This window comes from Mustelus asterias, chromosome 22, assembly GCF_964213995.1.
Source record: "Mustelus asterias chromosome 22, sMusAst1.hap1.1, whole genome shotgun sequence".
NCBI lineage: Eukaryota > Metazoa > Chordata > Chondrichthyes > Carcharhiniformes > Triakidae > Mustelus > Mustelus asterias.
The window spans coordinates 67,771,287-67,798,116 of record NC_135822.1 but is presented as its reverse complement, the minus strand read 5'-3'; the positions used below and the strand labels follow the sequence as shown (position 1 = coordinate 67,798,116).

General features: G+C 47.3%; 1 protein-coding gene across 4 annotated transcripts in view; it reads left to right on the top strand.

Annotated features, from left to right (window-relative positions):
* The window catches only part of LOC144510159 (netrin receptor UNC5D-like), a 558,422-nt gene that overhangs the window by 376,268 nt on the left and 155,324 nt on the right, over positions 1 to 26,830 (top strand). For 3 of the 4 annotated variants that reach the window (XM_078239549.1, XM_078239553.1, XM_078239551.1), the window contains exon 3: positions 24,277 to 24,420. In XM_078239549.1, the coding sequence (XP_078095675.1) occupies positions 24,277 to 24,420 (144 nt within the window). Of the gene's footprint in view, positions 1 to 21,383; positions 21,498 to 24,276; positions 24,421 to 26,830 lie in introns of those variants that run through there. The other variant, XM_078239552.1, reaches the window with a different exon arrangement.

Here is a 26,830-nt window from a genome sequence, read left to right as displayed (position 1 = left end):
GTGCCACCGTGTAGCTTTCATGTCTCAGCTGGTTACAATCCAGTTCAATCGCCAGCCCAGCAATGTTGACAGAATTGTCAGATCAACTAATCAAATATCAAGACCTGAATGACCTACAAGCTGTCTACAATTCCATATTCACCAAAACTGAACACATCCCATATCTGAGTCCTGTCAATGGTGGTGTGACCTGTGCAACTGCCTTGTTGACTGGTCACTCAGTGCCAGACTGATTATGAGGGGCATGGACAGAGTGGATAGTCAGAAGCTTTTTCCCAGGGTGGAAGAGTCAATTACCAGGGGGCACGGGTTTAAGGTGCGAGGGGCAAGGTTTAAAGATGTACGAGGCAAGTGTTTTTTACACAGAGGGTGGCGGGTGCCTGGAACTTGCTGTCGGGAGAAGTAGTGGAAGTGGATACGATCGTGACTTTTAAGGGGCATCTTGACAAATACATGAATAGGATGGGAATAGAGGGTTATGGTCCCCAGAAGGGTAGGGGGTTTTAGTTTAGATGGGCAGCAGGGTCGGTGCAGGCTTGGAAGGCCGAAGGGCCTGTTCCTGTGCTATAATTTTTCTTTGCTCTTCGTTGTTGGAATTGAAGTTGGTCCTTTTCAATTGCTCTATTAGAATGAAAGCCACAAAATTACCTGAGGTGTTGAAACTGCAATGACTTCAGCGAGTGGGAGTTGGACCTGCTGGAATATGAGCTCCCTAATTGAGGCTCATTAAGGCTGCGCAATCAGGAAACTCTACAGAGACGTCGAATGTGGAGTGATCGGGTCACCGGCACTGGGGGTGAATACTCTTTTAAAGTTTATTTATTAGTCACAAGTAAGACTTACATTAAGACTGCAATGAAGTTACTGTGAAATTCCCCTACTGGGAAGTACCTGCATGTGTAAATAAATCAGTTTGAGTGAAGGGATACGGGCCTCTCGGAAGTTATTTCACAAACCAGCCCCATATAGTTCTAAAATTAAAATCAAACATGCAGAAGCATGGTGAACAAACCTGATTTTTGACACTGAGGTGATAAGAGGCAGCTCAAGGCAGTTATCTGAGAAAAATAGTCACAGAACCGCATCTATTTGTGAAATTCTGTTGAATTCAGCTCAAGACAGTTGCAGCTTTGTCTGAGAAAAATAGTCACAGAACCGCATCTATTTGTGAAATTCTGTTGAATATTTTTTCTCAAAGTGTTCCAAGTAGAGCGCAACTTGAGACAGAGCCTGAATGAGTAATGAGCATTAATGAGCTCACAGGTGTCGCGAATCATGATGTCAAGTCTAAGCTGTGCAATTAAACGTCTTCTGGGAGTTGCACAGAATGCTGGCTGCCCGAGTGAACAAACTTTTAAAAGGTCGACTGATTCTTGGAATGAGTTTCCCCAGAACCCCCTGAAGCGCCGTGCACACGGTGCCAGCCGCGTGTACCATCCACAAGATGCACTGCGGCAACCTGTCAAAGCTCCTTCAACAGTGCCCACAACCTCTGCCACCGAGAAGGACAAGGGCAGCAGCTGCCTGGGAACACCACCGCCTGTGACCTTTGCCACCTTGAAGCCACACTTGACTTGGAGCTTCATCACCATTCCTTCACTGTCACTGAATCAAAATCCTGGGACTCCTTCTCTGTCGGCACTGTGGTTGTGCCACATGCACTGCAACAATTCAGAAAGGTGACTCACCCACCAGCTTTTGCTGCACGGAGAAGATTCACTCGGTAGCTTCCTGCGATGAAGAGTTTGATGAGGAAAGGTTAAGCTTGTATTCACTGAAGTTCAGAAGAATGATTATTGGAACATAGAAGATTCTGAGGGGGCTTGAGAAGGCAGATGCTGAGAGAATGGCCTGAAGATACTATCCCGTCTGCCACGGGATATCATAGCGGGCGAGGAGCGGACCATGGAAAGGTCTGTTGACCTTGGGTAGGATTTTACAGTTTTGGGATGAGCGAAGCCTTAAAAAAACACTCCCCTACGAGTGTTTCCTCTCATGGGGGAGTCTGGAACTAGTGGCCCACATGGGTCTCCTATTTAAGACTGAAATGAGGAGGAATTGCTTCCCTCCACGTTTATGTTTACAATTCTTCGCTGGTGTGAGCAGTTCAAGGCTGGCTCACTGAAGCATTCCACAGACTTTTTAATTGACAAGGGAATTAAGGGACAAGCAAGTGGAGTTAAGGCCTCTGTCTGATCACCTATGATCTTACTGAATTACAGAGCAGACTTGAGGGGCAGAATGGCCTACTGCTGCTCCTATTTCGAATACGTATTATGTTCTCAGGAGTAATTAGGGATGGGCAATAAATGCTGGCCTCACACGATGCTCACCATCCATGAAATAATAAAAGAAATTGATTGCATTGAGGGCACTTCTGCCTCTAATTCCTATGTTTCAACTGCACCCAAAATATGAAGCTGGATAGTCAGAGGCATTTCCCCAGGGTGGAAGAGTCAATTACTGAGGGGCACAGGTTTAAGGTGCGAGGGACAAGGGTAGGGGGTTTTAGTTTAGATGGGCAGCATGGTCGGTGCAGGCTTGGAGGGCCGAAGGGGCTGTTCCTGTGCTGTAATTTTCTTTGTTCTATCTTCTCTCTCAGGTGCTTATTATTTTTTCCTGAGTAGATACGCTGAGAAGGAATTGAATTTGCAACAGTAGATCTTGTGACAGGAGATGGCACAACTCTGGCATTCTCCAGAGAGAAGTGCAGTCTTCTTGAGTGCTGCCCCTCTGAGAGAGCAAGTGGTTGAAATGCAGACTGAAGTTATTGAATCCTTGTGGATGAGTTACTTCACTTTGTGTGAAAAACACACTGCAATTATTGCTATGCATATGGAATCTCAACAAGAATGACGTGCGCCCAGTGATTTGTGCAAATACTGACAGGTACACACATAGGGACTGTAAACAAATATTAACACACCCAGAAACCCCAGGAAGGGGGTCCAACAAATATTGCTACATTTAAAATTTATTTATTAGTCACAGTAAGGCTTACAGTAACACTGCAATGAAGTTACTGTGAAATTCCCCAAGTCACCACACTCCGGGACCTGTTCGGGTCAATGCACCTAACCTGCACCCCTTTCAAACTGTGGGAGGAAACCGGAGCACCCGGAGGAAACCCGTGCAGACACGGGGAGAATGTGCAAACTTCACACAGACAGTGACCCAAGCCGGGAATTGAACCTGGGTCCCTGGCGCTGTGAGGCAGCAGTGCTAACTATTGTGCTACAGTGCCGCCCACATTACATGTCCAGCAACCCCTGCAAAAATTGATTGCAATGTGTGTTGATCATTGTTTCATACCCAGTAGATTCTGTACTCTTTGGACCTTGTGGCGTTGCTGGAAGAGCAAGAGAGAGGTTGCTTCAAGATTGTAACTAAAATTGTGTGAAGGGAGGCAAGGAACTAAATTAAGTTTTTGATGATTGAAGGAGTGTTCTGCTCTTTCTCTATTAAGAACATAAGAACATAAGAAATAGGAGCAGGAGTAGGCCATCTAGCCCCTCGAGCCTGCCCTGCCATTCAATAAGATCATGGCTGATCTGAAGTGGATCAGTTCCACTTACCTGCCTGATTCCTATAACCCCTAATTCCCTTACCGATCAGGAATCCATCTATCCGTGATTTAAACATATTCAACGAGGTAGCCTCCACCACTTCAGTGGGCAGAGAATTCCAGAGATTCACCACCCTCTGAGAGAAGAAGTTCCTCCTCAACTCTGTCCTAAACTGACCCCCCTTTATTTTGAGGCTGTGCCCTCTAGTTCTAGTTTCCTTTCTAAGTGGAAAGAATCTCTCCATCTCTACCCTATCCAGCCCCTTCATTATCTTATAGGTCTCTATAAGATCCCCCCCTCAGCCTTCTAAATTCCAACGAATACAAACCCAATTGCACAAGGCTTTTTCTTCAGTTGTTGAGAACATTGCCATTGAACTCCAAGGGTCACAAGTCTCAGAGCTGAATATTCCCACACTCGTTGACATGCATGAAGTTCGCGTTTCACCTCAACTATCTGGAGTAGCCTCACCCTGAGGACCAGATGTGGAGGGCGTCAAGGTTGGAACGACAGAAAATATAATGTAGGAATGGCGGGAGGATAAGGTGAGCACTTGAGAAGCTGTGGCTGTGCTGGAAAATGAGTTGAGAATAGATCGGTGCTTGATGGCCAATGCAGGGCCAAAGGATGCTGTAAAGCTCTATGGGTGTGACCTTATCAAATAATTCTAAGTGCCGAATGTGGGAGAAAACGGGTGAGTTTCAGACTTCCAGAATTTGAAAACGTAATCACTTCTTTGGACAGAATTGCGATTCTCACCAGTATATTGGGGGGGGGGAGGGGGGGGCAGTGCCTAAGCTTGCTGGTGAAGCCATCTGCAGATTGCTCGGGGCGACATTGAACTGGGAGACCTCCTGCCTCCCCCCTGCCGCCTGCCCATTATTAGCAGCAGCGTTAACCCCCCCCCCCCCCCCCCTCTTGATGGCAACACAAATCACTGGCATCATGGCATTGGGACCCTCCTGATTGATCCTTCCTTACGATGCCCTCCGTGGCCCACCTTGCATGCCTCCTCCCCCCTTTGCCAGTCTTCCCCATGGGCACTGCCTGGTCCTGCCCTCCGACCACCTGGGGGCTTCAATCACCTCCAATTCCACCCCCCCCCCCCTTCAATCACCTCCAATTCCACCCCCCCCTTCAATCACCTCCAATTCCCCCCCCCCCTTTCCCCCTCCCCCGCCCCGTCACCCCACCGGCAAGGCCTTTACGTCTGGTCTCTGCTGGTGGAGACCTGGTGTGATTCTCCCCGGCGTAAGGACCGGTCAGTGGGGGTAAGTACAAGTGAAGCCAGACGATGCCCTGCGGGACTCGTTAATGACATGCGAAACAAATCATTAATATTTAAATCGGCTTCGTGCCCAAGTCAATTTCGCCGACAAAACACAGGGGGCTGGTAAGATTCCGTGAGATGTGAAACCAGGTGCGAATCTGACTTTTCACCTCTCACGCAATCTTACCGGCTCACCCAGCGCAGCAAGCTGATAAGACCGCTTCCTCTGACTCTGTTCCTGCAAGCACATCTCTCTCAAATTATTTTCCTTGCCTTTCCATCCAACTCTTTTACCCAGAGTGAAGTTACCAGAAGGACCTCCACATTGTCACAAGTCTTTTAGGAAGCAAGTTCTGCACAAGCTGCAATTGAAACGGCTTTCAGTAGCGGAGAGAACCACGCTGCATTGAAAGAATGTGCCTTTCCAGTGTTTTACCTCACAGAATTTTCCCATGAAATATCACTGGAAATGACTGTCTTCTGCCTTGTATCATCTCGGGTGTGTGGGTGGGATCAATGAGCTTGTAATGGCAATACGCATGGAGACAGAAATGGCGTTCTGGAACCCTAATCTACAAGTAAGGATCATGCACCACCTGCTTTGGGCAGGAACATTGTTTGCCTATGTCGAGATCCGCTCGTGGTCACGTTGTGCGGACCTCAGACAGTTAGTGAGGTTTGTGAAACAAATGTTCTGATGCCACTTGTGTTTCCAGCAAGCCCAGCTCATGAAGGGGCAGTTATGAGAGGAAAGTCCCCCCCACCCATGAGTTCCAGTTGCTGTTCTGTCGTGTGTTCGGGGTCCAGATGGGGTCCTTTGTGGTTTGCCTACTGTGCCTGGTTAAATTATTCAAGACTGCAGTTTGTTCGAACGATTATCATTACAGCTGCACATACATCTTTGGAACTCTGTACGAGTTTTGACTTCTCCTTTCTCCAGATCACTCTTACATGGCAATTGTCACCACATCATAATTACATCAGCATTTGGTGCTTCTGCTGGCATTCCTTCACTCTACAGCTGCCCCCTCAATCCTTTATCCCAACTGTATGCATCCCACTACAGTTGCCTTTTCTACTTTCACTTCCAGCTTTAGTGATCGGCACAGGGCGGCACAGTGGTACAGTGGTTAGCCCTGCTGCCTCACAGTGGGTTCGATTCCCGGCTTGGGTCACTGTCTGTGTGGAGTCTGCATGTTCTCCCCGTGTCTGCGTGGGTTTCCTCCCACAGTCCGGAAGATGTGCTGGTTAGGTGCTTTGGCCGTGCTAAATTCTCCCTCAATGTACCCAAACATGCGCCGGAGTGTGGCGACTAGAGATTTTCACAGTAACTTTCATTGCGGTGTTAATGTCAGCCTACTTGTGACTAATAAATAAACTTTAAAACTTTATCCATGAATGTGTGTGGCTCAATCTCTCTGCGTTAAGAATTTTACCATCTATTATGAAGTTTTTTAAAAATTCATTCCAGGGACATGGGCATCGCTGGCTGGCCAGCATTTATTGCCCATCCCTCGTTACCCAAAGGCAGTTGAGAGTCAACCACATTGCTGTGGCTCTGGAGTCACATGTGGGCCAGACCAGGTAAGGACGGCAGATTTCCTTCCCTAAAAGACATGAGTGAACCAGATGGGTTTTTCCGACAATCGACAATGGTTTCATGGTCATCAGTAGATTCCTAATTCCAGATATTTTTATTGAATTCAAATTCCACCATTTGCCGTGATGAGATTCGAACCCGTGTCTCCAGAACATTAGCTGAGTTTTTGAATTAATAGTCTAGCGATAATACCACAAGGCCATCACCTCCCCCAGTTTTATTGTGTGTAATAATGTATTGCTATGTGTTCCGAATTGCTTCTGCCACCTCTCTGCCCAACTCCACTGATCACACCGGTCCGAACAGCAAAGTTCAACATAATTCTTCTGGTGGTCTTGTTGAGAATCAGAGGAAGATACAGCAGAGAAGGGAACCAAGTGGTTGGGCTAACTCGGGAACAAGTGAAGTGATAATTCTCACTGCCCCAGCTCTTTCCCCAAAGCTTTGAAAATCTTTTACTTCCCAGGTACAGATGAGGTTTGGGAAGTTACTGTTATGTCTGCTTCCATCACCATTTCAGGCGATGAGTACTCGATCGTGTGTCAAAGAAAAATGTCTCCATCTCTCTTCCCATCATTGAAAATGGGCGGCATGGTAGCACAGTGGTTAGCACTGCTGCTTCACAGCTCCAGGGACCTGGGTTCGATTCCCGGCTTGGGTCACTGTCTGTGTGGAGTTTGCACATTCTCCTCGTGTCTGCATGGGTTTCCTCCGGGTGCTCCGGTTTCCTCCCACAGTCCAAAGATGTGCGGGTTAGGTTGATTGGCCATGCTAAAAATTGCCCTTAGTGTCCTGAGATGCATAGGTTGGAGGGATTAGTGGGTAGATATGGGGGTAGGGCCTGGGTGGGATTGTGGTCGGTGCAGACTTGATGGGCCGAATGGCCTCTTTCTGTACTGTAGGGTTTCTATGATTTCCCGGTTCTTTTGTCGATTTATCTTATATTTCTGCCCTCTGGTTATTGAACTTCTGGCCAGTGGAGACACTTCCTCCTTTCTATCCTATTGAAACCCTTCCTTTGTCAGGCTTTTCTTCTGATCTTGTGGAAACTTTACAACCATTTCCATCATTGAAAATAACTGGGCCCTTCACCCTCTATCATCATCTGCTCCAAACATACATCACCCAGACGCAGCATAAGTTTGGGAAATTAAGAGAGAGAATTGCAAAGGGCAAGAAGCAGGAACAGTGGAGTTGGTGTGAATATTTTTTTCCTTTCATTGATATTTGGATGGCACTGTGTTGCCACAGGTTTGTTAGTGTGATGAGGTGTGCTGCAGTGCACTTGTCAGATGGACAGTGCCAGACTTTGCATAAGCATCTTCGGAAGAAGAAGAAGTGGGTTTCCTCCAGGTGCTCCGGTTTCCTCCCACAGTCCAAAAATGTACAGGTTACGTGGATTGGCTGTGCTAAATTGTCCCTTAAGTGTCCCAAGATGTGTAGGTTAGGCTTTTTGATTTGATTTGATTTATTATTGTCGCATGTATTAGCATACAGTGAAAAGTATTGTTTCTTGCTATACAGACAAAACATACCATTCATAGAGAAGGAAAGGAGAGAGTGCAGAATGTAGTGTTACAGTCATAGCTCGGGGTGTAGAGAAAGATCAACCTAATGCAAGGTAAGTCCATTCAAAAGTCTGACAGCAGCAGGGAAGAAGCTGTTCTTGTGTCGGTTGGTACGTGACCTCAGACTTTTGTATCTTTTTCCCGAAGGAAGAAGGTGGAAGAGAGAATGTCCAGAGTGTGTGGGATCCTTAATTAATTGTGCTGAGGCAGCGGGAAGTGTAGACAGAGTCAATGGATGGGAGGCTGGTTTGCGTGATGGACTGGCCATGGGAAATGTGCAGGGTTACTGAGATGGGGTGGAGGAAAGGGCCTGGTTAAGATACTCTGTCAGAGAGTTGGTGCAGACTTGATGGGCCGAATGGCCTCTTTTGCACTGTAGGGATTCTATGAAGAGAGAGAGAGTCTCTTCTTGTCATCCCATGAGAGATTTTCCATCATTGTTTGTGGTGGATAAGATGTGCACCTAGTAGGGCACTAGACTAGGGCATTTTGTACTGGGAGTCCATTTTAACAGGCCCCTTCCTTCTCCCCTCTGCAATTGAGACAGAGTCCAGCCACAGAACCATGTGAAAATGTAGCCTTTTTGTGAGGTGCAGACAGCGAGAGCTTGGAGATTTGTTACTAGGAAATGTCCACTGTCTGCCGCCCAACTCGTAATAACAGTGAGAATGCACAAAAGTAATTTAAACAAGGACATTGTTCTATTAATAATGTAACAGATTAAATTTTTTAAAATGTGGAGTTTTTGTCAAGGTTTATGCATAAAGATAATTCTCCCAAGACAGGAAAATTAGGTTCCTGTGTACCACAGCCTTAGGTATCACATTAATACATACCTAGCATATTAATCTACCTCTGTATAATCCCTGGAATCTATATATTATTGTCACATTATAAAATTATTTCTGTGTAAATCCTGTTGTATGAGCATCACACTTCTTGGGGTCAATTTTGACCTTTGCAGAGATGAAGGTGAGGGTACGGACAACAACAGGCAGTGTGCAGAAAGCTCACCCCAATAAATAGCAGGACCTGGAGTCCAGAGGTGGTCCAATATTGGGCCGTCTGGAAACACTGCAATATAAAGTGGCCTGGAGGCAAGAGGTCATCCATTGCCGGGCTGCCTCAGGACCGGTGACAGTTCAGTGTGAGCAGTTGGAGACCATGTTTAGTTCAATGTGAGGGGGTGGTCTGGAGGTCATCCAGTGTCGGGTTGGGGCAGCCTCACAACTAAATATATTCCAAAAAGTAGGGAGGTGGTGGCGTAGTGGCGTTACCACTGGCCTAGTAATCTAGATTCAGGGTAATGCTCTGGGCACCTGGGTTCGAATCCCACCAGAGCAGATGGTGAAATTTGAATTCAATAAAATATGGAAATAAAAGATGATTAAACCATTGTCAATTGTCCTAAAAACCCCAAACTGGCTCACTAAGGAAATCTGCCGTCCTTACCCGGTCTGGCCTATATGGTGCAACTTTTACAGATGCACCATAGAAAGCATTTTTTCTGGGTGTATCACAGCTTGGTCTGGCTCCTGCTCTGCCCAAGACCGCAAGGAACTCCAAAAGGTCATGAATGTAGCCCAATCCATCACACAAAGCAGCCTCCCATCCATTGACTCTGTCTACACTTCCCGCTGCCTCGGCAAAGCAGCCAGCATAATTAAGGACCCAACGCACCCTGGACATTCTCTCTTCCACCTTCTCTCTTTGGGAAAAAGATACAAAAGTCTGAGGTCACGTACCGACCGACTCAAGAACAGCTTCTTCCCTGCTGCCGCCGGACTTTTGAATGGACCTACCTTGCATTAAGTTGATCTTTCTCTACACCCTAGCTGTGACTGTACCACATTCTGCACTCCCTTGTCTCCTTCTCTATGAACGGTATGCTTTGTCTGTATAGCGCGCAAGAAACAATACTTTTCACTGTGTGTTAATACATGTGACAATAATAAATCAAATCAAATAAAATAAAATCCAATGTGATTCCAGTGATGTGGTTGCCTCTCAACTGCCCTCGGGCAACTGGGGAATGGACAATATATGCTGACCAACCAGTGACGCCCATGTCCCACGAATGTAGAATAAACACCCATTTGGTTCACAAATATCCTTTCGGGAAGGAAATCTGCCATCCATACTCATTCTGGCCTACATGTGCCTCCAGACTCACAGCAATGTGGTTGACTCTTAAATGCCCTCAGGGATGGGTAATAAATGCTGGCCCAGCCAGTGACGCCCTCATCTAATGAATGAATAGAAATAAGGGGCAGTCCAGGTAGAGTCCAATATCAGCTGGCCCAGAAACAGGGATGGCCCAATTTCAGATGCACCGGAGCAAGAGTAGGCCATACATAGAAACTAGAAGCAGGAGTAGGCCATTCGGCCCTTCAAGCCTGCTCCGCCATTCATTTTGATCATGGCAGATCATCGAATTCAATATCCTGATCCCCCCTTCCTCCCATATCCCTTGATCCTTTTAGCCCCAGGAGCTACATATAATTTCTTCTTGAAACCAGACAACGTTTTGGCCCATTGCGCCTGCTCTGCCATTCATTAATGGTGATAGTTGGTTGTTAAAGGTATAGAGGGTGATGGGCATTGTTTGATGAAAGGACTGAGAGCACATACAAAGAGAGTTCGCTGGGTCTTTGGGGTGGCGAGTTCATAGAACCATCGAATCATAGAAACCCTACAGTGCAGATGGAGGCCATTTGGCCCATCGAGTCTGCACCGACCACAATCCCACCCAGGCCCTACCCCCATATCCCTACATATTTACCTGCTAATCCCTCTAACCTACGCATCTCAGGACACTAAGGGGCAATTTTTAGTATGGCCAATCAACCTAACCAGCACATCTTTGGACTGTGGGAGGAAACCGGAGCACCCGGAGGAAACCCACGCAGACACGGGGAGAATGTGCAAACTCCACACAGACAGTGACCCAAGCTGGGAATCGAACCTAGGTCCTTGGAGTTGTGAAGCAGCAGTGCTAACCACTATGCTACCGTGCCGCCCCAAAGACCCAGTTAGGCGGCAGAGTTCTGGAATGCTGCATCCTGTGATTAAACCTACTCTCAAGGAAAGGATTTGTTTTGGTTCATCCTTCACCATCTGGCTTGGATCTATTCAACACTGATGTTGGCTGATCCTCGACTTCAACTCCGCTTTCCTGCCCCATCTCCGTATTGGCGTTCCACTTCAGGCTCCTCTCGCAGAAAAATATGTTTCCCTTGTGAGAGGTTGCTGTCTGATTAAAAGTTTGGGCACCAACTTTCCCAGTTTCTAACTTTGACCGCAAGGCTGGGAGGACGTGCAAAAACCTTTATCCGTTCTGCCCGAGATCCCCTGGTGCTATCATCTGACGGATATATTTTTATTTTCAGTTTCTGCTGAATAAAGTTTACAGGGGGATAAAAAAAATACACACACACACAGATTCCATTTATTTTTCGCAAACATTATTTCCACAGCCCAGGATTTTATCTTGGCAGAAGCTGATTTCGTATTTATTTGGAAATGACTCCTTCAGACGCTAAAAATCTCTCTCCGTGCCAGGAAAGTGTTTCAATAAGCTGGACCCAGATTGCAGCTGCTCAGCAAACTCAAAGGCTTCTGTAATGAAAAGTCAGAAATGTTTTATGTGCGTGGTACCGATCAGGGCAGGGGTTGCGGGGGCGGTGGATAACTGCAAAAGAGATGAGACTTAAGGAGAGCCTATCATAAATTCACAGGCACTCTCTGTGTTCCATTTTCCCACCAGTAATTTAAATAGTTTGGAAAATCATGCAAAGTGTGTGCCTTTCCGTCTTTATGATCCATGGCCCCGATAAAGGAATGAGGGAGGAACAGCGGCGGATGGATTGTTGCGGAAAGTACTGTCGGTTCTCGTTTCATCCACTTGGAGAACACACTGGCGGGTGAAACTAGAACTAGGGGGCATAACCTCAAAATAAGAGGGAGCAGGTTTCGGACTGAGTTGAGGAGGAACTTCTTCACCCAAAGGGTTGTGAATCTGTGGAATTCCCTGCCCAGTGAAGCAGTTGAGGCCACCTCGTTGAATGTTTTTAAGGCAGGGATAGGTAGATTTTTGAACAGTAAAGGAATTAAGGGTTATGGTGAGCGGGCGGGTAAGTGGAGCTGAGTCCACGAAAAGATCAGCCATGATCTTATTGAATGGCAGAGCAGACTCGAGGGGCCAGATGGCCTACTCCTGCTCCTTGTTCTTTTTATGTTCCGATGGTCATAGAAATCATAGAATCATAGAAACCCTACAGTGCAGAAGGAGGCCATTCGGCCCATCGAGTCTGCACCGACCACAATCCCACCCTGGCCCTACCCCCACATATTTACCCGCTAATCCCATTAATTTACGCATCTCAGGACTTTAAGGGGCAATTTTTAACCTGGCCAATCAACCTAACCCGCACATCTTTGGACTGTGGGAGGAAACCGGAGGAAACCCACGCAGACACGAGGAGAGTGTGCAAACTCCACACAGACAGTGACCCGAGCCGGGAATCGAACCCAGGACCCTGGAGCTGTGAAGCAGCAGTGCTAACTACTGTGCTACCGTGCCTCTTGGTACAGTAAGATGTACCTCACAATTCCATTGGAATTCTTTGATTCCCTCCCGGAGCTCTCAGATAAAAGCAAAAATTCTGCGGACGTTGGAATCTGAAACAAAAACAGAAAAGGCTGAAAAGTTTCAACAGGTCTGACAGCATCTGTGGAGAGAGAATGGAGCCAACGTTTCGAGTCTGGATGACCCTTCGTCAGAGCGAAGAGCAAAGAAAATCAGAAAAGATTGATACTATGAGGGTCGGGTGCGGGGAGGGGGTGGTGTAATGGGACAAAGGGAATGTAAATGAGGGTGAAGAAGGCTGAGAGAAGGTGCTAAAAGTGTCCATTAAGTGATCAGAATGTGTGAATGGTGGAACAGTGGTACCGATGACTGAGGCAGTTGCCCTGAAAGGGAGAGGGGGTGGGGAGGCAAGAAGGAGAAGTGGAAAAATGGGAGTGAGAAAGAAGGATGATGCAAATGGATGAACGAGATGAAAAGAGGAGGCAGAATTCCCATTCATTTTATACCATTCTGTACCTCTGTTCTGCCATTCACACACTCTGATCACTTAATGGACACTTATAGCACCTCTCTCAGCCTTTTTTATTGACATTCCCTTTGTCCCATCACAGACCCCAACCGCCACCCTCATAGTATCAATCTTTTCTGACTTTCTTTGCTTTTTGCTCTGACGAAGGGCCATCCAGATTCGAAATCTCGGCTTTACTCTCTCTCCACAGATGCTGTCAGACCTGCTGACAATTTAGCATGGCCAATCCACAGATGGCAGGTTGGGTGGATTGGCCATGCTAAATTGACCATTAGTCAGGGGGATTAGTAGGGTAAATACATGGGGTTACGGGGATAGGACCTGGGTGGGATTGTGGTCGGTGCAGACTCGATGGGCCAAATGGCCTCCTTCTGCACTGTAGGGATTCTATGATTTCTATGATTTTCCAGCATTTTCTGTTTTTGTCCCAGATGAAACATATTTGTGTGATTAATGGATTGAAAGGGGGGGGGGCAGTAGAGGGCCCCAAATTCTCTCAGTGTCCAGTACCCCATTCCATCTTAATTCAACAATATTCTCCACAATTTCTGTTCCATCAATGGGAGCTGGCCATTCAGCCACTGGCTGAATGCCCTCTGGAATTCTATCGCTCCATGCCTGTGTCTCACTGCCCTTCTGGCCTACGTTCTAAAGCTTGCTGTTTCAACATATCTTTGACCAAATTATTTATCTCCTGCCCAGTCAGCCTCTGTAAATTATGCATATTTGAGCTGTTTACACGTGCAGGTTATTGTAATTATCGTGAGCAGGGGTCAGTTAATGTGAGGGAAGTTTAACAAGGTGTTGGATAAAGATGGTGGATAAAGGTCAGGTTCTGGAGCTTTGAAGAGAGTCTAGAATTAGATGGCTCAGGCTAATGTGCTCGAGAATAAGAGGCGGAAAAATCATAAATGGTCAAAGATCTGATCGGGGAAGTAACTTGGGGATATCTGCAGATGACATGTTTTGGCCTTCGCTGTTTTACTTGAGTCACAAATTATGCCGAGCATAATGTGATAACAAATATAACATTTGCTGATCATACCAACCTGGTATGGTCAGATAAACAGGAGAGGAGATGGTGGTATTCTCAGTTCGGTAAATACAGCAAGACCTGAACAAGATCCAGGCTTAGGCTGACAAGGGGCAAGTACATTCATAGAAACATAGAAAAACTACAGCACAATACAGGCCCTTCAGCCCACAAAGTTGTGCCGAACATGTCCCTACCTTAGCGATTACGAGGCTTACCTATAACCCTCTATCTTACTAAGTTCCATGTACTTATCTAAAAGTCTCTTAAAAGACCCTATCGAATCCGCCTCCACCACTGTTGCTGGCAGCCCATTCCACTCACCCACCACCCTCTGAGTGAAAAACTTACCCCTGACATCTCCTCTGTACCTACTCCCCAGCACCTTAAACCTGTGTCCTCTTGTGGCAACCATTTCAGCCCTGGGAAAAAGCCTCTGACTATCCACTCGATCAATACCTCTCAACATCTTGTACACCTCTATCAGGTCACCCCTCATCCTTTGTCTCTCCAAGGAGAAAAGGCCGAGCTCACTCAACCTATCCTCATAAGGCATGCTCCCCAACCCAGGCAACATCCTTGTAAATCTCCTCTGCACCCTTTCCATGGCTTCCACATCCTTCCTGTGATGTGGCGACCAGAACTGAGCACAGTACTCCAAGTGGTCTGACCAGGGTCTTATATAGCTGCAACATTATCTCACGACTCCTAAACTCAATTCCTCGATTGATGAAGGCCAGACACCATACACCTTCTTAACCACAGCCTCAACCTGCACAGCTGCTTTGAGTGTCCAATGAACTCGGACCCCAAGATCCTTCTGATCTTCCACTCTGCCAAGAGTCCAACCATTAATATTATATTCCGCCATCCTATTTGACCTGCCAAAATGCCCCACAAGTTCCAGGCAATGACCATCTCCAACAAGGGAGGATCTAACCATCACCCCTTGACATTCAATGACATTGCCATCGTTGAATTCCCCACTGTCAACATCCTGGGCTTCACCATTGATCTGAAACTGAACTAGACCAGCCATATAAATACTGTGGCTCCAAGAGCAGACCGGAGTCTAGGAACTTTGTCGCAAGTAACTCACCTCCTGACTCCCCAAAGCCTGTCCACCATCTTTAAGGCACAAGTTGGGGGTGTGATGGAATATTCTCCACTTGTCTGGATGAGTGTAGCTCCAATAGCACTGTGGAAGAACCATGCAGGATAAAACAGCCTGCGGAATTGCTACCCCTTCCACAAAAGTTCAATCCTTCCACCAGTGATGAACAGCGGCAGCCGTGTGTCTGGACCATATATCGTCATTGTTCCTTTGTTGTCGCTGGGTCAAAATCCTGGAACTGCATCCTTAACAGCACCGAGGGTGTACCTACACCTCAGAGACTGAAGCTCAAGGGGATTTAAGGATGGGCCTGGCCAGTGATGCCCACATCCTGGAAATGAATTTGTTAAAGAAGCAGTCTACGATGGAATTCGGAGTTTTCCCGGCTCATTCCGTAGCACACTCCAGAGTTCAAGGCCCACCCTAAAGATTGAGTCAAAACTCGAGGCCGACACTCTAGTGCAATGCTGAGTCTGGTTTTCACACCTCTCCATGGTCTCAGCATTCGATATCTCTAACCTCCTCCAGCCCTACAACCATTTGAGCCCCTTTAATTCTGACCCCTTGTACCTCATGATGTGGAGATACCGGCGTTGGACTGGGGTAAACACAGTAAGAAGTTTAACAACACCAGGTTAAAGTCCAACAGGTTTATTTGGTAGCAAAAGCCACAAGCTTTCGGAGCCTTAAGCCCCTTCTTCAGGTGAGTGGGAATTCTGTTCACAAACAGGGCATATGAAGACACAAACTCAATTTACAGAATAATGGTTGGAATGCGAATACTTACAGCTAATCAAGTCTTAAAGGTACAAACAACGTGAGTGGAGAGAGCTTTAAGACATGTTAAAGAGATGTGTATTGTCTCCAGACAGGACAGCCAGTGAGACTCTGCAAGTCCAGGCAAGCTGTGGGGATTACAGATAGTGTGACATGAACCACAGCTTGTCTGGACTTGCAGAATCTCACTGGCTGTCCTGTCTGGAGACAATACACATCTCTTTAACCTGTCTTAATGCTCTTTCCACTCACATTGTTTGTACCTTTAAGACTTGATTAGCTGTAAGTATTCGCATTCCAACCATTATTCTGTAAATTGAGTTTGAGTCTTCATATGCCCTGTTTGTGAACAGAATTCCCACTCACCTGAAGAAGGAGCTGAAGGCTCCGAAAGCTAGTGGCTTTTGCTACCAAATAAACCTGTTGGACTTTAACCTGGTGTTGTTAAACTTCTTACCCTTGTACCTCCCCAGTTTTAATTGTTCCACCACCATTGGTTGCTGTCCCTGGATTTCCCTCCATCCACCACCTCTCTCCCTCACATTTCTTCCTTTGGATTCTCTTTAAAACCTACTTGTCTTTTGGTTATCTGAGACTGTATCTCCTCATACAGCTCTGTGTTATGCCTTGTTTTAAAATGCTACTGTGAAGAGTCTTGGGTCATTTCGCTTTTTAAGAGGTGCTTTATAAACATGAGTTATTGCTGACAGAGTACCACACTACCAGCTTTGGGATAAGATATTAAACCAAAGGAAAAGAAGCACAGGGGACTTGCACCGCTTTCTTGGCCAATATTTATCACCCAAGTTAACATTACTAAAATTGATGTTCAGGTCATTATCACATTGCTCTTTGTGGGAGCTTGCTCTGTGTAAATTAGTTGATGCATTGCCACATTCCAATTGTGATGGCAGGTTGGAAGTACTTGATTGGTTGTATCGCATGTTCAGATGCACTGCAGTCGAGAACATCGCGATATAAATGCAAATCTTTCTTTCCTCCTTTCTTCTGTATCTTTGGCTTTGCATCGTGGATGTGGACTGACCTGAACAGACATGAGATGTGGCCTTGAACCGCAGTGCTTTTCATGGCCAATGGATGGCCCAAAGTGCTGAAAAGCCGATGAAGTATTTTGTTGTAATGTGCAAACTGTGGGAACAAATTTCTGCAAAGCAAGCTCCCTCAGACAGCAGTGTCAGAATTATCAGATCATTTTGTGACGTTGACTGTCTTGGCCCAGGACACCAGAGCCTTTGGATCTTTTGGCCCCCACCTGAGAATCCAGGTGACTTAATGTCTCGAGAAAGGCAGCGCCTCCAGGAGTGCAGCACCCGCTCGGTACCGCAGCAGAGTATCCAGCCCAGATATTGTGCTCAAACCCATTGTCTTCTGACACAGAGGCAAAGGTGCTGCTGCCAGCTGAACCGGAACTGACACATGACACAACATGTTTTGATACTCGAGTAGCTTCCGCGTAAAGCTCAGTAACCTGGGCTCGGTATTAGCGGTGAGCTGATACTTGCATAGATTGTACCACAAGCAGAAATCAGGCCCAGGAAGGTAGAAAATGGAGCCTATTGCATTCATTCCGCAGCGAACAATCTTCAATAGGTTTAATATTTGGAGGAAATTATATCACGTCCAAAATCCCTTCAATGAATAGCACAGAATTATAATTGAAGCATTATATTTTTTCTTACAAAAAATGGACATGGTGCAATTTTGTACAGAATCCATGACGTTGTTCAAGTTCTTCCCCTGCATAATTAATGATTATGTTTTGACAAATTGTATTTTTGCAGTAATTATGTGGCAGATGTTTCTTTGCTGCTACATCGAGAGGAAGATGTGGAGGCCATTTGACAGTAACACTAATTGTAATTTTATGCTAAAACATTTAAACACAATTTAACTTTCATGTTAAATTATCCCTGTTGCTATGAATAACTGGACAGTGAAGTGAGTTGTATGTGCCGTACTAAATAGGAGTGGCAATTAACTGCACAGTGAAATGCCTTATATTCCTTATTCCTTTCTCCGGATATTAAATTGCGATTAGGTGCTTTGTCTCAGGTAAGATTGCGAAGTGAGAAAAAAAAACCCGAAATATTATATCCCTTTCATCCTCTAACTCTGCTTGTCTCAGATTCTCAATTTTTTTCCAATTTAGCGATCTTTGTCTTCCTCTTTGGACAGATATTTCAGACCCATCAAAATCGGGAATGCATGTGGACAGGAGCCACAAGTACCAACATCGGTCAGCTGCTTCTCCTGGCTCCATGCCCAGTGTCGGCAATTTTTTCACAAGCCGATTCGGGCCCCCCGAACCAATCAATCTCGTTCCAATTCTAATTCTCTTCAAAGCACTAAAAGTGAGGGAAGGACCTCCTTTCAATTCCCTTTAACAAGGCTCTTGGAGATCTTGTGGAACACTGGACCCTGTCCCTGCCTCTAAACCAGAAGCTGGGGGTTCAAGTCCTTTCTCAGGTCTTGAGGGCCAAGGAATGTGCGTCCACAACGTGGTTAAAAAGGTTTCGTGTCAATCTGAAATCCTTCCAAAGACGCCAATGGCTGGCTGCAAGAGTGAGACAGCCTCCTGGTCGGATGTGGAGTGGTGTCCTCGTGCTGCACTAAGGCAGAATTTCATCTGTTTCCATAGCCAGTTATTCCAGGGACAGGTCACGGGTCTGTCGCCAGGAGCTTGTAGCTTGAAGGGCACCACTCCACATCCAACGTGGCTGAGCAGGAGTCTCTCCCGCGCCACTTGACATAGAATCATCGAATCCTAGAATCTTACTGTGTAGAAGGAGGCCATTCGGCCCATCGAGTCTGCACTGACCACAATCCCACGCAGGCCCTATCCCCATAACCCCATGCATTTACCCTAGCTAGTCCCCCTGACACTGAGGGACAATTTAGCACAGCTAATCCACCTAACCTGCACATTTTTGGAGTGTGGGAGGAAACCAGAACACCCAAAGGAAACCCACGCAGACACGGGGAGAACGTGCAAACTCTGTACAGACAGTGACCCAAGTTGGGAATCGAACCCGGGTCCCTAGCGCTGTGAGGCAGCAGTGCTAACCACTGTGCCACCGTGCCGCCCTCCTGGCTCTCCTGCTCTTACAGGAGGTGTCTTTGGAAGGATTTCAGATTGACACTGAACCTTTTTGACCATGTTGCGAACACACATTCCTTAGACCTCAATACCTGAGAAAGGACCTGAACCCAGAACGTCTGGCTCAGAGGCAGGGACAGGATCCACTTTTCCACAAGACTTCCAAGAACCTTGTTAAAGGAATTGAAAGAAGGTCCTCCCTTACTCTTAGAGCCCTGACGACGGGTTATCCGGACTTGAAACATTGGCTCTATTCTCTCTCCACAGATGCTGTCAGACCTGCTGAGATTTTGCAGCATTTTCTGTTTTTGTTTCAGATTCCAGCATCCACAGCATTATGCCTTTATCCTTCCTTACTCCCCGGCTCAGGTGCAGGCAGAAGCTGGTGCTCTGGCTGCTTTTCCTATTTTATTATTGACATTTTTTAAAAAGTTGATGAGAGGGTGTCTTCACGTTGAAGCATCTTCTCTGTGACTTGCCCTTTATTGCAGCATACTGCTCCTGTCAAGCTGAAAGGCGTCTGATTGACTCTTTATCTTTGAGAAACTGCCTTCCAGCCCTTAATTGCTCAGGGAACCCAGACTCCATGCCAGTTAAGGGGACAGAATCACAGGATCGTGACTGTGAACCCACCGGATATTTTGGGAAGAACTGGATCTGAACTCTAGCAAGGAAGACCTGTAACCATATCTGGGTTTTAACTTAAAGACGAGTTGATTTACTCTCTTGACAGTGGGTTGCAGAGGAGGCACATCTCCTTTCAGATTTGTTTGTCTGCTATCTAGAATACCTAACACGATGCCAGTGCTGTGTCATCATCCATTCTGTTAACCCTTTATACTACACCAGCAAGCAGATAAAGTGAGAAAGTTTATTTATTAGTGTCACAAGTAAGGCTTACATTAACACTGCAATGAAGTTACTGTGCATTTCCCCCAGTTGCCACACTCTGGCGCCTTTTCGGGTCAATGCAGCCTAACCAGCTCATCTTTAGGGAGGGTGGACAGTAATGTAAAGCAGCTCAGGCAGTCCTTCCTGTCTTACTCCTGCCTCCCATGGAAACCGCATCTGCCCAACCCATGGCTGCTTTCAATGTGAAAACATCTCAAAAACACAGGGTGAGAAACCCCATTGTCCCTCATTCAGAGAAGCAGGAGGTGCGAATGCAGGCATGCCTGGAATGAATTCAGCACATGTCCCGTCAGTTCAGCAATAGCTTCCTGACTCTGGAAATGATCTGATCTGTTTCCGGGCAATTTACTTTTTTTGTTGCTGAGGCACATTGGTGTCCTGAGACTGGTGTGTCTTGTTTTATTCATTCATGGGATGTGGGAATCGCTGGCTGGGCCAGCATTTTCTTACCCATTCCTGAGGGCATTTAAGAGTCAACTACATAGCGCAGCGGGCTGGGAGATTTAGGCGGCATCCGATCCGTGGGAATCGCGCTGGACTTCCCGCCCTGATAACGTCTCCCAGCAGCGGAGTTCTGGCGCCGTCATCTCCACGCTAGAAATAGGTGCGGAGCTGCATAAATTATGCTGATGTTGATTTTAATCTAATTTAAATGCTATGAGGGACCCGGGACTGAAATCTCTGGGCTCGCTAGCCCCCCCCTCCGGTGCCAGCCTGGGCCCCATGGCACTTTCCAAGGGGCAAGATGCCAATGCCCAGGGAGCACCTTTGCAGGCCCATCGGGCATGAGGCAATGCCAAGGGGGCGGGGCCTCTGCGGGGTGCGGGGGGGGGGCAATCTGTGGAGTTGGAGGGGTCCTGCTGCCACTCTGCATTTGGGTTCAGTGACAGAGGGAGGGAGGCCGGCGATCGGGGCTGGCCCTTGGTGAGGGTGGGCAGCCTGCTGGCAGGGCGGGGTGGGGGGAGGGTCGGGGCTGCAGGGGAGGGTGAGCACTGTGGGGGGAATGAGGGCTGTGGGGTGTTGCGTTGGTCGGGGTGGAGGGGGCAGCGATTGGGCCGTGCGGGGAGTCGTACAGCCAGCGATAGGGGGCCATGGGGCTGGCCAGCGATCGAGCCAGCCAGCGATCAGGAGGCTGGCAGTGCGGGACCACTGCGCATGCGCCAATCTCTGCGCTGACAGACCGGCGCACGCGCAGTGGCCCACTCAGCGCGATGCTGCCGGCCTCTCCAACAGGAATTGATCCCGCTTTTTTTACCTGATTTATGCTGGTGCAGTCTGCAGTGTACAGAGTGTGTGAGATTCTTCTCTGAACTCCCACTGAATAAACCAACGTGATTTACTCCAGTTTTGCACGCGAATTCGACACTTCGAATTTTTTTGGTGAGAAGCGCCCCTCCTGGAGTCGCATGTGGGCCGGACCAGGTAAGGATGGCAGATGTCCTTCCCTAAAGGACATTAGTGAACCAGATGGGTTTTTACAACAAACAATGGTTCCATGGTCATCAGTAGATTCTTAATTCCAGATTTTTTTATTGAATTCAAATTTTATCACCTGCCATGGCGGGATTCGAACCCAGTTCACCTGGGTCTCTGGATTACTGGGTCCAGTAATAATGCCACAACATCACTGCTTCCCCTGTGACAACCCAGGGGTGACAAAGGAGCTTAGTCCCTGACCTACTGCGCATTGAGGAGATCACGGAATTGTCACAGAGCAGAGGAATGCATTCCACATTCATGTCTGTGTGGCTATTCGAATGAGCAGTTCACTCAGTGCCATTCTCCTGCCTTCTCCCCATAACCCTGTACATTCTGTCTTTTCAGATAACCGTCTAATACCCTTTTCAATGCTTCCTTTGAACCTGCCTCCACCACACACACACTCAGGCAGTACACGCCAGACCTTAAACACTCGCTGTGGCTACATGATAACATTTTTTTTTCTCATTTTGCTTTTGCATCTTTTGCCAAGTATTTTAAATCTGTGCCCTCACAGTCAGCAATGGCAAACCCACTTCAGTTCCTTGCCAAGCTAAATCGTCAATCCTTTTCTTGCTTCCAATTGCCCACCCACGTAAAATACTCTTTCCACCAGAGCTAGAGTACTGCATACTGGGCTGTCCAAATTACAGGAGCGTTGGAATCCCTACAGTACAGAAGGAGACCATTCGGCCTATAGTGCCTGCACTCACAACAATCCCACCCAGGCCCTATCCTTGTAATCCCACGTAGTCCCCCTGACACTAAGGGGCAATCCCACCCACATCTGTTCCCCATAACCCCAAGCATTTACCCCTTAATCCCCCTGACCTGCACATCCTGGGGCACAAAGGGGCATGGCTGAACCACCTAACCTGCATATCTTTGGAGTGTGGGAGGAAACCGGAGCACCCGGAGGAAACCCACGCAGTCACCCGAGGCCGGAATTGAACCTGGGTCCCTGGCGCTGTGAGGCAGCAGTGCCAACCACAATGTGATCACAGCAGGGAAGGGGCAGAGAAGGTTTTATGAGGTTGTCAAGAGGAGCGGAGAGCTTTAGCGATGAGAAAAAAATGGATGGTCTGAGTTTGCTTTCTTTTACCTGAAGGGGCTGAGGGGAGATTTAACTGAGGTGTGTAAAATGGCGAGGGGTCGTAAATCAAGTGGATCGGAAGAACCTATTTTGATTAGCAGAGAGGTATAAACTGGGGGCATAGATTTGAGACAATTGGTGGAAGGGTTGGAGGGGTGCTCTTTTTTTCCATGCAGAGGATCTACAGGTCTGAAAGTCACTGCCTGAAAGGTGACAGAGGCAGAAACCCTCGGCGCATTTAAATAAAGCACATTTAAATAAAGCACTTGGTTACGCACTTGAAGTGCCATAACCGACAGGGCTACGGGCCAAGAGATGAAAGGTGGGATAAGGCTGGCTGGCATTAGTAAAATGAGCACATCATATGTACAAGTTTCAAGTATCATTTCAAACATTATAGAAGTCCAAAGGTATCCCAATGCAGTCTACTTGTTTATACAGTGTATCCACAAGCACTCATCACAGTGGATGACTTACTGCACTGTTTATGACTCAGACACAAGTGTCCATTTGTGGAGAAACTTTTCCTGCTGGCACTAACACGTTGGGCCAAATCACCTCCTGCTGAGTAAAAGCAAACTGCTGCGGAGGCTGGAATCTGAAACCAAAAAGAGAAAACGCTGGAAGATCTCAGCAGGTCTGGCAGCGTCTGTAAGGAGAGGAAAGAGCTGACGTTTCTAGTCCAGGTGACCCTTTGTCAAAGCTAAAAGGCAGCATAGAAAGTGGGAGATATTTATACTGCAGGATGGAGGGAATGGAAGATGAGTGATAGCCACGGAAACCAGGGGGAAAGGCTGCTAATGGCAGTCCATGGAGAGGATAGAGGGTGTGAATGGCCAAACGGCGAGAAGCTGAAATCAGAGGGTAAACTGTGACAGATGAAGATGTGGGGGGAGGGGGGGGGATGGATGGGAGGAAGGGAAATTGAGAAAAAGGAGGAAAGGGGAAGCAAAGGGAAAGAAAAAGTACAAAAAGGGGGGGATAAAATGTGGGGAAAGAGTGGAGGGGGGAATAAAGAGAGACAATAAAGAAATAAAAGGTAGACAGACAACAGTCAAAAAGGAAATGAAATGAAAACAAAGGGGTGGAGGTGGGGTAGAGCGAATCATCTGAAGTTATTGAATTCGATGTTGAGACCGGAAGGCTGTAAAGTGCCCAGCCAGAAGATGAGATGCTGTTCCTCCAGTTTGCGTTGAGCTTCACTGGAACATTGCAGGGGGCCAAGGACAGACATGTGGGCACGGGAGCAGGGTCATGTGTTAAAATGGCGAGCGACCGGAAGGTCAGGGTCCTGATTGCGCACAGACCCGGAGATGCTCAGCAAAGCCTCCTGCTGAGCCTTTTCAATGTTCCTGTGAAGCAGGATACTGCGGTCACGGGAAATCTGAAATAAAACCTGCTGAAATACTCAGCAGGCCAGGCAGCGTCTGAGGAGTGAGAAACAGAGTTAACATTACCGATTGGCAAACGAGAGGTCATTGATCTGAAACGTTCACTCTCTTTCCCCACTCCGCAGATGCCCCTGGCCCTGCCGCATACTTCCAGCAAAATGTTGTTTTCATTGCCAACAAACCGATGGGTAAATTCACTCCGACTCACTCTGTACTTATCTTTCTTTTTCTCTTGGAGGACTGAGCGTTCGAGAGGTCCTTATCAATGTTTCCCGACAGCAAGTGGAGGATTTTCACGGTCCGGAGGATTACTGGTGCCTCTGCGTAGCCTGGAGTCAACAGGGGACAACTAAGAGCAGGAAAGCCACAGTCCGAATAGCATGTAAGCAAGAGAGGGGAAAAAAAACGGTGATTCCTGATGACTATTCGCTTCACTTCAGCAACACGTACACACACCCACACACACAGAACTTTGCAGCTTTCCTATTGTTACGTGGGCCAGCCAGGTTTGGCTGCCGTAGGATAAGTAGTCCATCAAACTGTGATTCTCCCTGAATAATTCCACATTGCGAATGTGTGAATTACAGTGTGCAGGCCACCTCCAGGGCCTGAATAATGCATAGGCCACTTTCTGTACTTTGACAGACTTATAACCACAAGCATTCCAGAACAAGCACTTCCAAGATGTCGTTTCCACCGGAAATCAGGCAGGATATTTCCCTTCTCTGCTCGGTGCAGTCGGATCATAGAATCCCGATACTACAGAAGGAGGCCATTCGCCCATTGAGCCTGCACCAACAATCCCACCCAGGGCCCTATCCCCATAACCCCATGTATTTACCCTGCTAATCCCCCCAACACTAAGGGGCAATTGAGCATGGCCAACCCAACTAACCCGCCCATCTTTGGAGTGTGGGAGGAAACTGGGACACCCAGGGGCAATCCGCACAGAAACAGGGTGTAATAAGTCTTCGGAGGCAGAAGTCCCTTCACCAACATCCCTTTATTTACAATTCTAACAGCAGTACACAGAGTGCTAGCAGTCGGCAGTCTACCTTGGGGAATGCCAGAGGAACTGACGCTCCCGGTTAAATGCAAGGAAAAGACTACCTGATTGGCCCATCGATTAACTCCTTAATCAGGGAGTTCATATTCCAATAGGCCAACCTGAATGGCCTGATTGAAGTCATTACACTGGGAGAACGTGCAAACTCCACACAGACAGTCCACCCCCAAGGCCAGAATTGAACCGGGGTCCCTGGCACTGTTGAGGCAGCAGTGCTAACCACCGCAAGTCATGTGTCTTTTTTTTCGTAACACAGATCTTTCAAAATGATTGAAAGCTGACGATAGAGATTTCTCAGCCTGTTTCACTCCTCGCTCGATTTTCTTTTCCATTGACTTGACTTGGACGGAAGATAAGATTGGACAGGGCGTACAAAACCGGGGATGATTTGTTCCCCTTTATTTGCAATTTACCTGAAGCTCACAAGAAATGGGAGCAGGTGTTGGTTATACCTGTAATTTCTTCCCTTGTTTACTGTTAGTTTAAATCAGAGTCAAGGTAAATTAGGCATGAATCAACAGGCGAATGATAATTCAAATAAAAAAGTAAATTTTACTTTAAATAGCCGATGCAAAGATGCATCTTGCAGGACCGCTATTGCCCGCATCACTCCCTGCACAAGTGTGGCACTGCGTAGCTACACAGTCTGACTTTATTCACGCAGGGTAATTGAGGACTCTTGTCCGACAGCTTTAACCTTTGAACTTCGTGGCTGCCGTTGACCTCGAGCGAGGCACCTTCCGCTAACCTCGGCAAGACACCTTCCCGCGAACCCTTTCCCTCTCAGGTCACGACCGTACCGATGACGTAGCTTCCCAGAGTTCCTTTTTAACTGACCGATCAGCAACATCCCGGTTTGTCCACTCCTGGGAAAGCACCCAGCTCTTTAGTGTCCCCGAGTTGTTCAGGTTTTACACCCTTTTTAGCCAGCTCGTATCTCCAACAGTCCTGGCCTCCTTCTATACCAAACAGAAAAACCAACCGCTTCCTGAGAGTGCGACCCCAGCTGTGCAAAACGTCATGGTTCACGACCGGACCTCATTCTCGGCAAGCACTCCTTATTTTCTCCATTTTGCAGTGATATTTTTACTCACCTCACATTATTTCTGCTGACAAATATTAAGCAGTTTTATTTACTATTTTTCTTTGTGATCTGACGCAGTAATTTGGAAGTTGGGAAAAAAGCTCGTTAAGAATGTGTCAGTATTTACAAGGGAGTCCCGAGGGAGCGTGCCAGTATTTACAGGGGATCCCGAGAGAGTGTGCCAGTATTTACAAGGGGTCCCAGGGAAGTGTGTCAGTATTTACAGGGGGTCCCCGGGGAGTGTGTCAGTATTTACAAGGGGTCCCAGGGGAGTGTGTCAGTATTTACAGGGGGTCCCGAGAGAGTGTGTCAGTATTTACAGGGGGTCCCGAGAGAGTGTGTCAGTATTTACAGGGGGTCCCAAAGGGAGTGCGTCAATATTTACAGGGGATCCCGAGAGAGTGTGTCAGTATTTACAGGGGCTCCCAAAGGGAGTGCGTCAATATTTACAGGGGGTCCCGAGAGAGTGTGCCGGTATTTACAAGGGTCCCAGGGGAGTGCGTCAATATTTACAGGGGGTCCTGAGAGAGTGTGCCGGTATTTACAAGGGGTCCCAGGGGAGTGTGTCAGTATTTACAGGGGGGTCCCGGGGAGTGTGTCAGTATTTACAGGGGGTCCCAAAGGGAGTGTGTCAGTATTTAC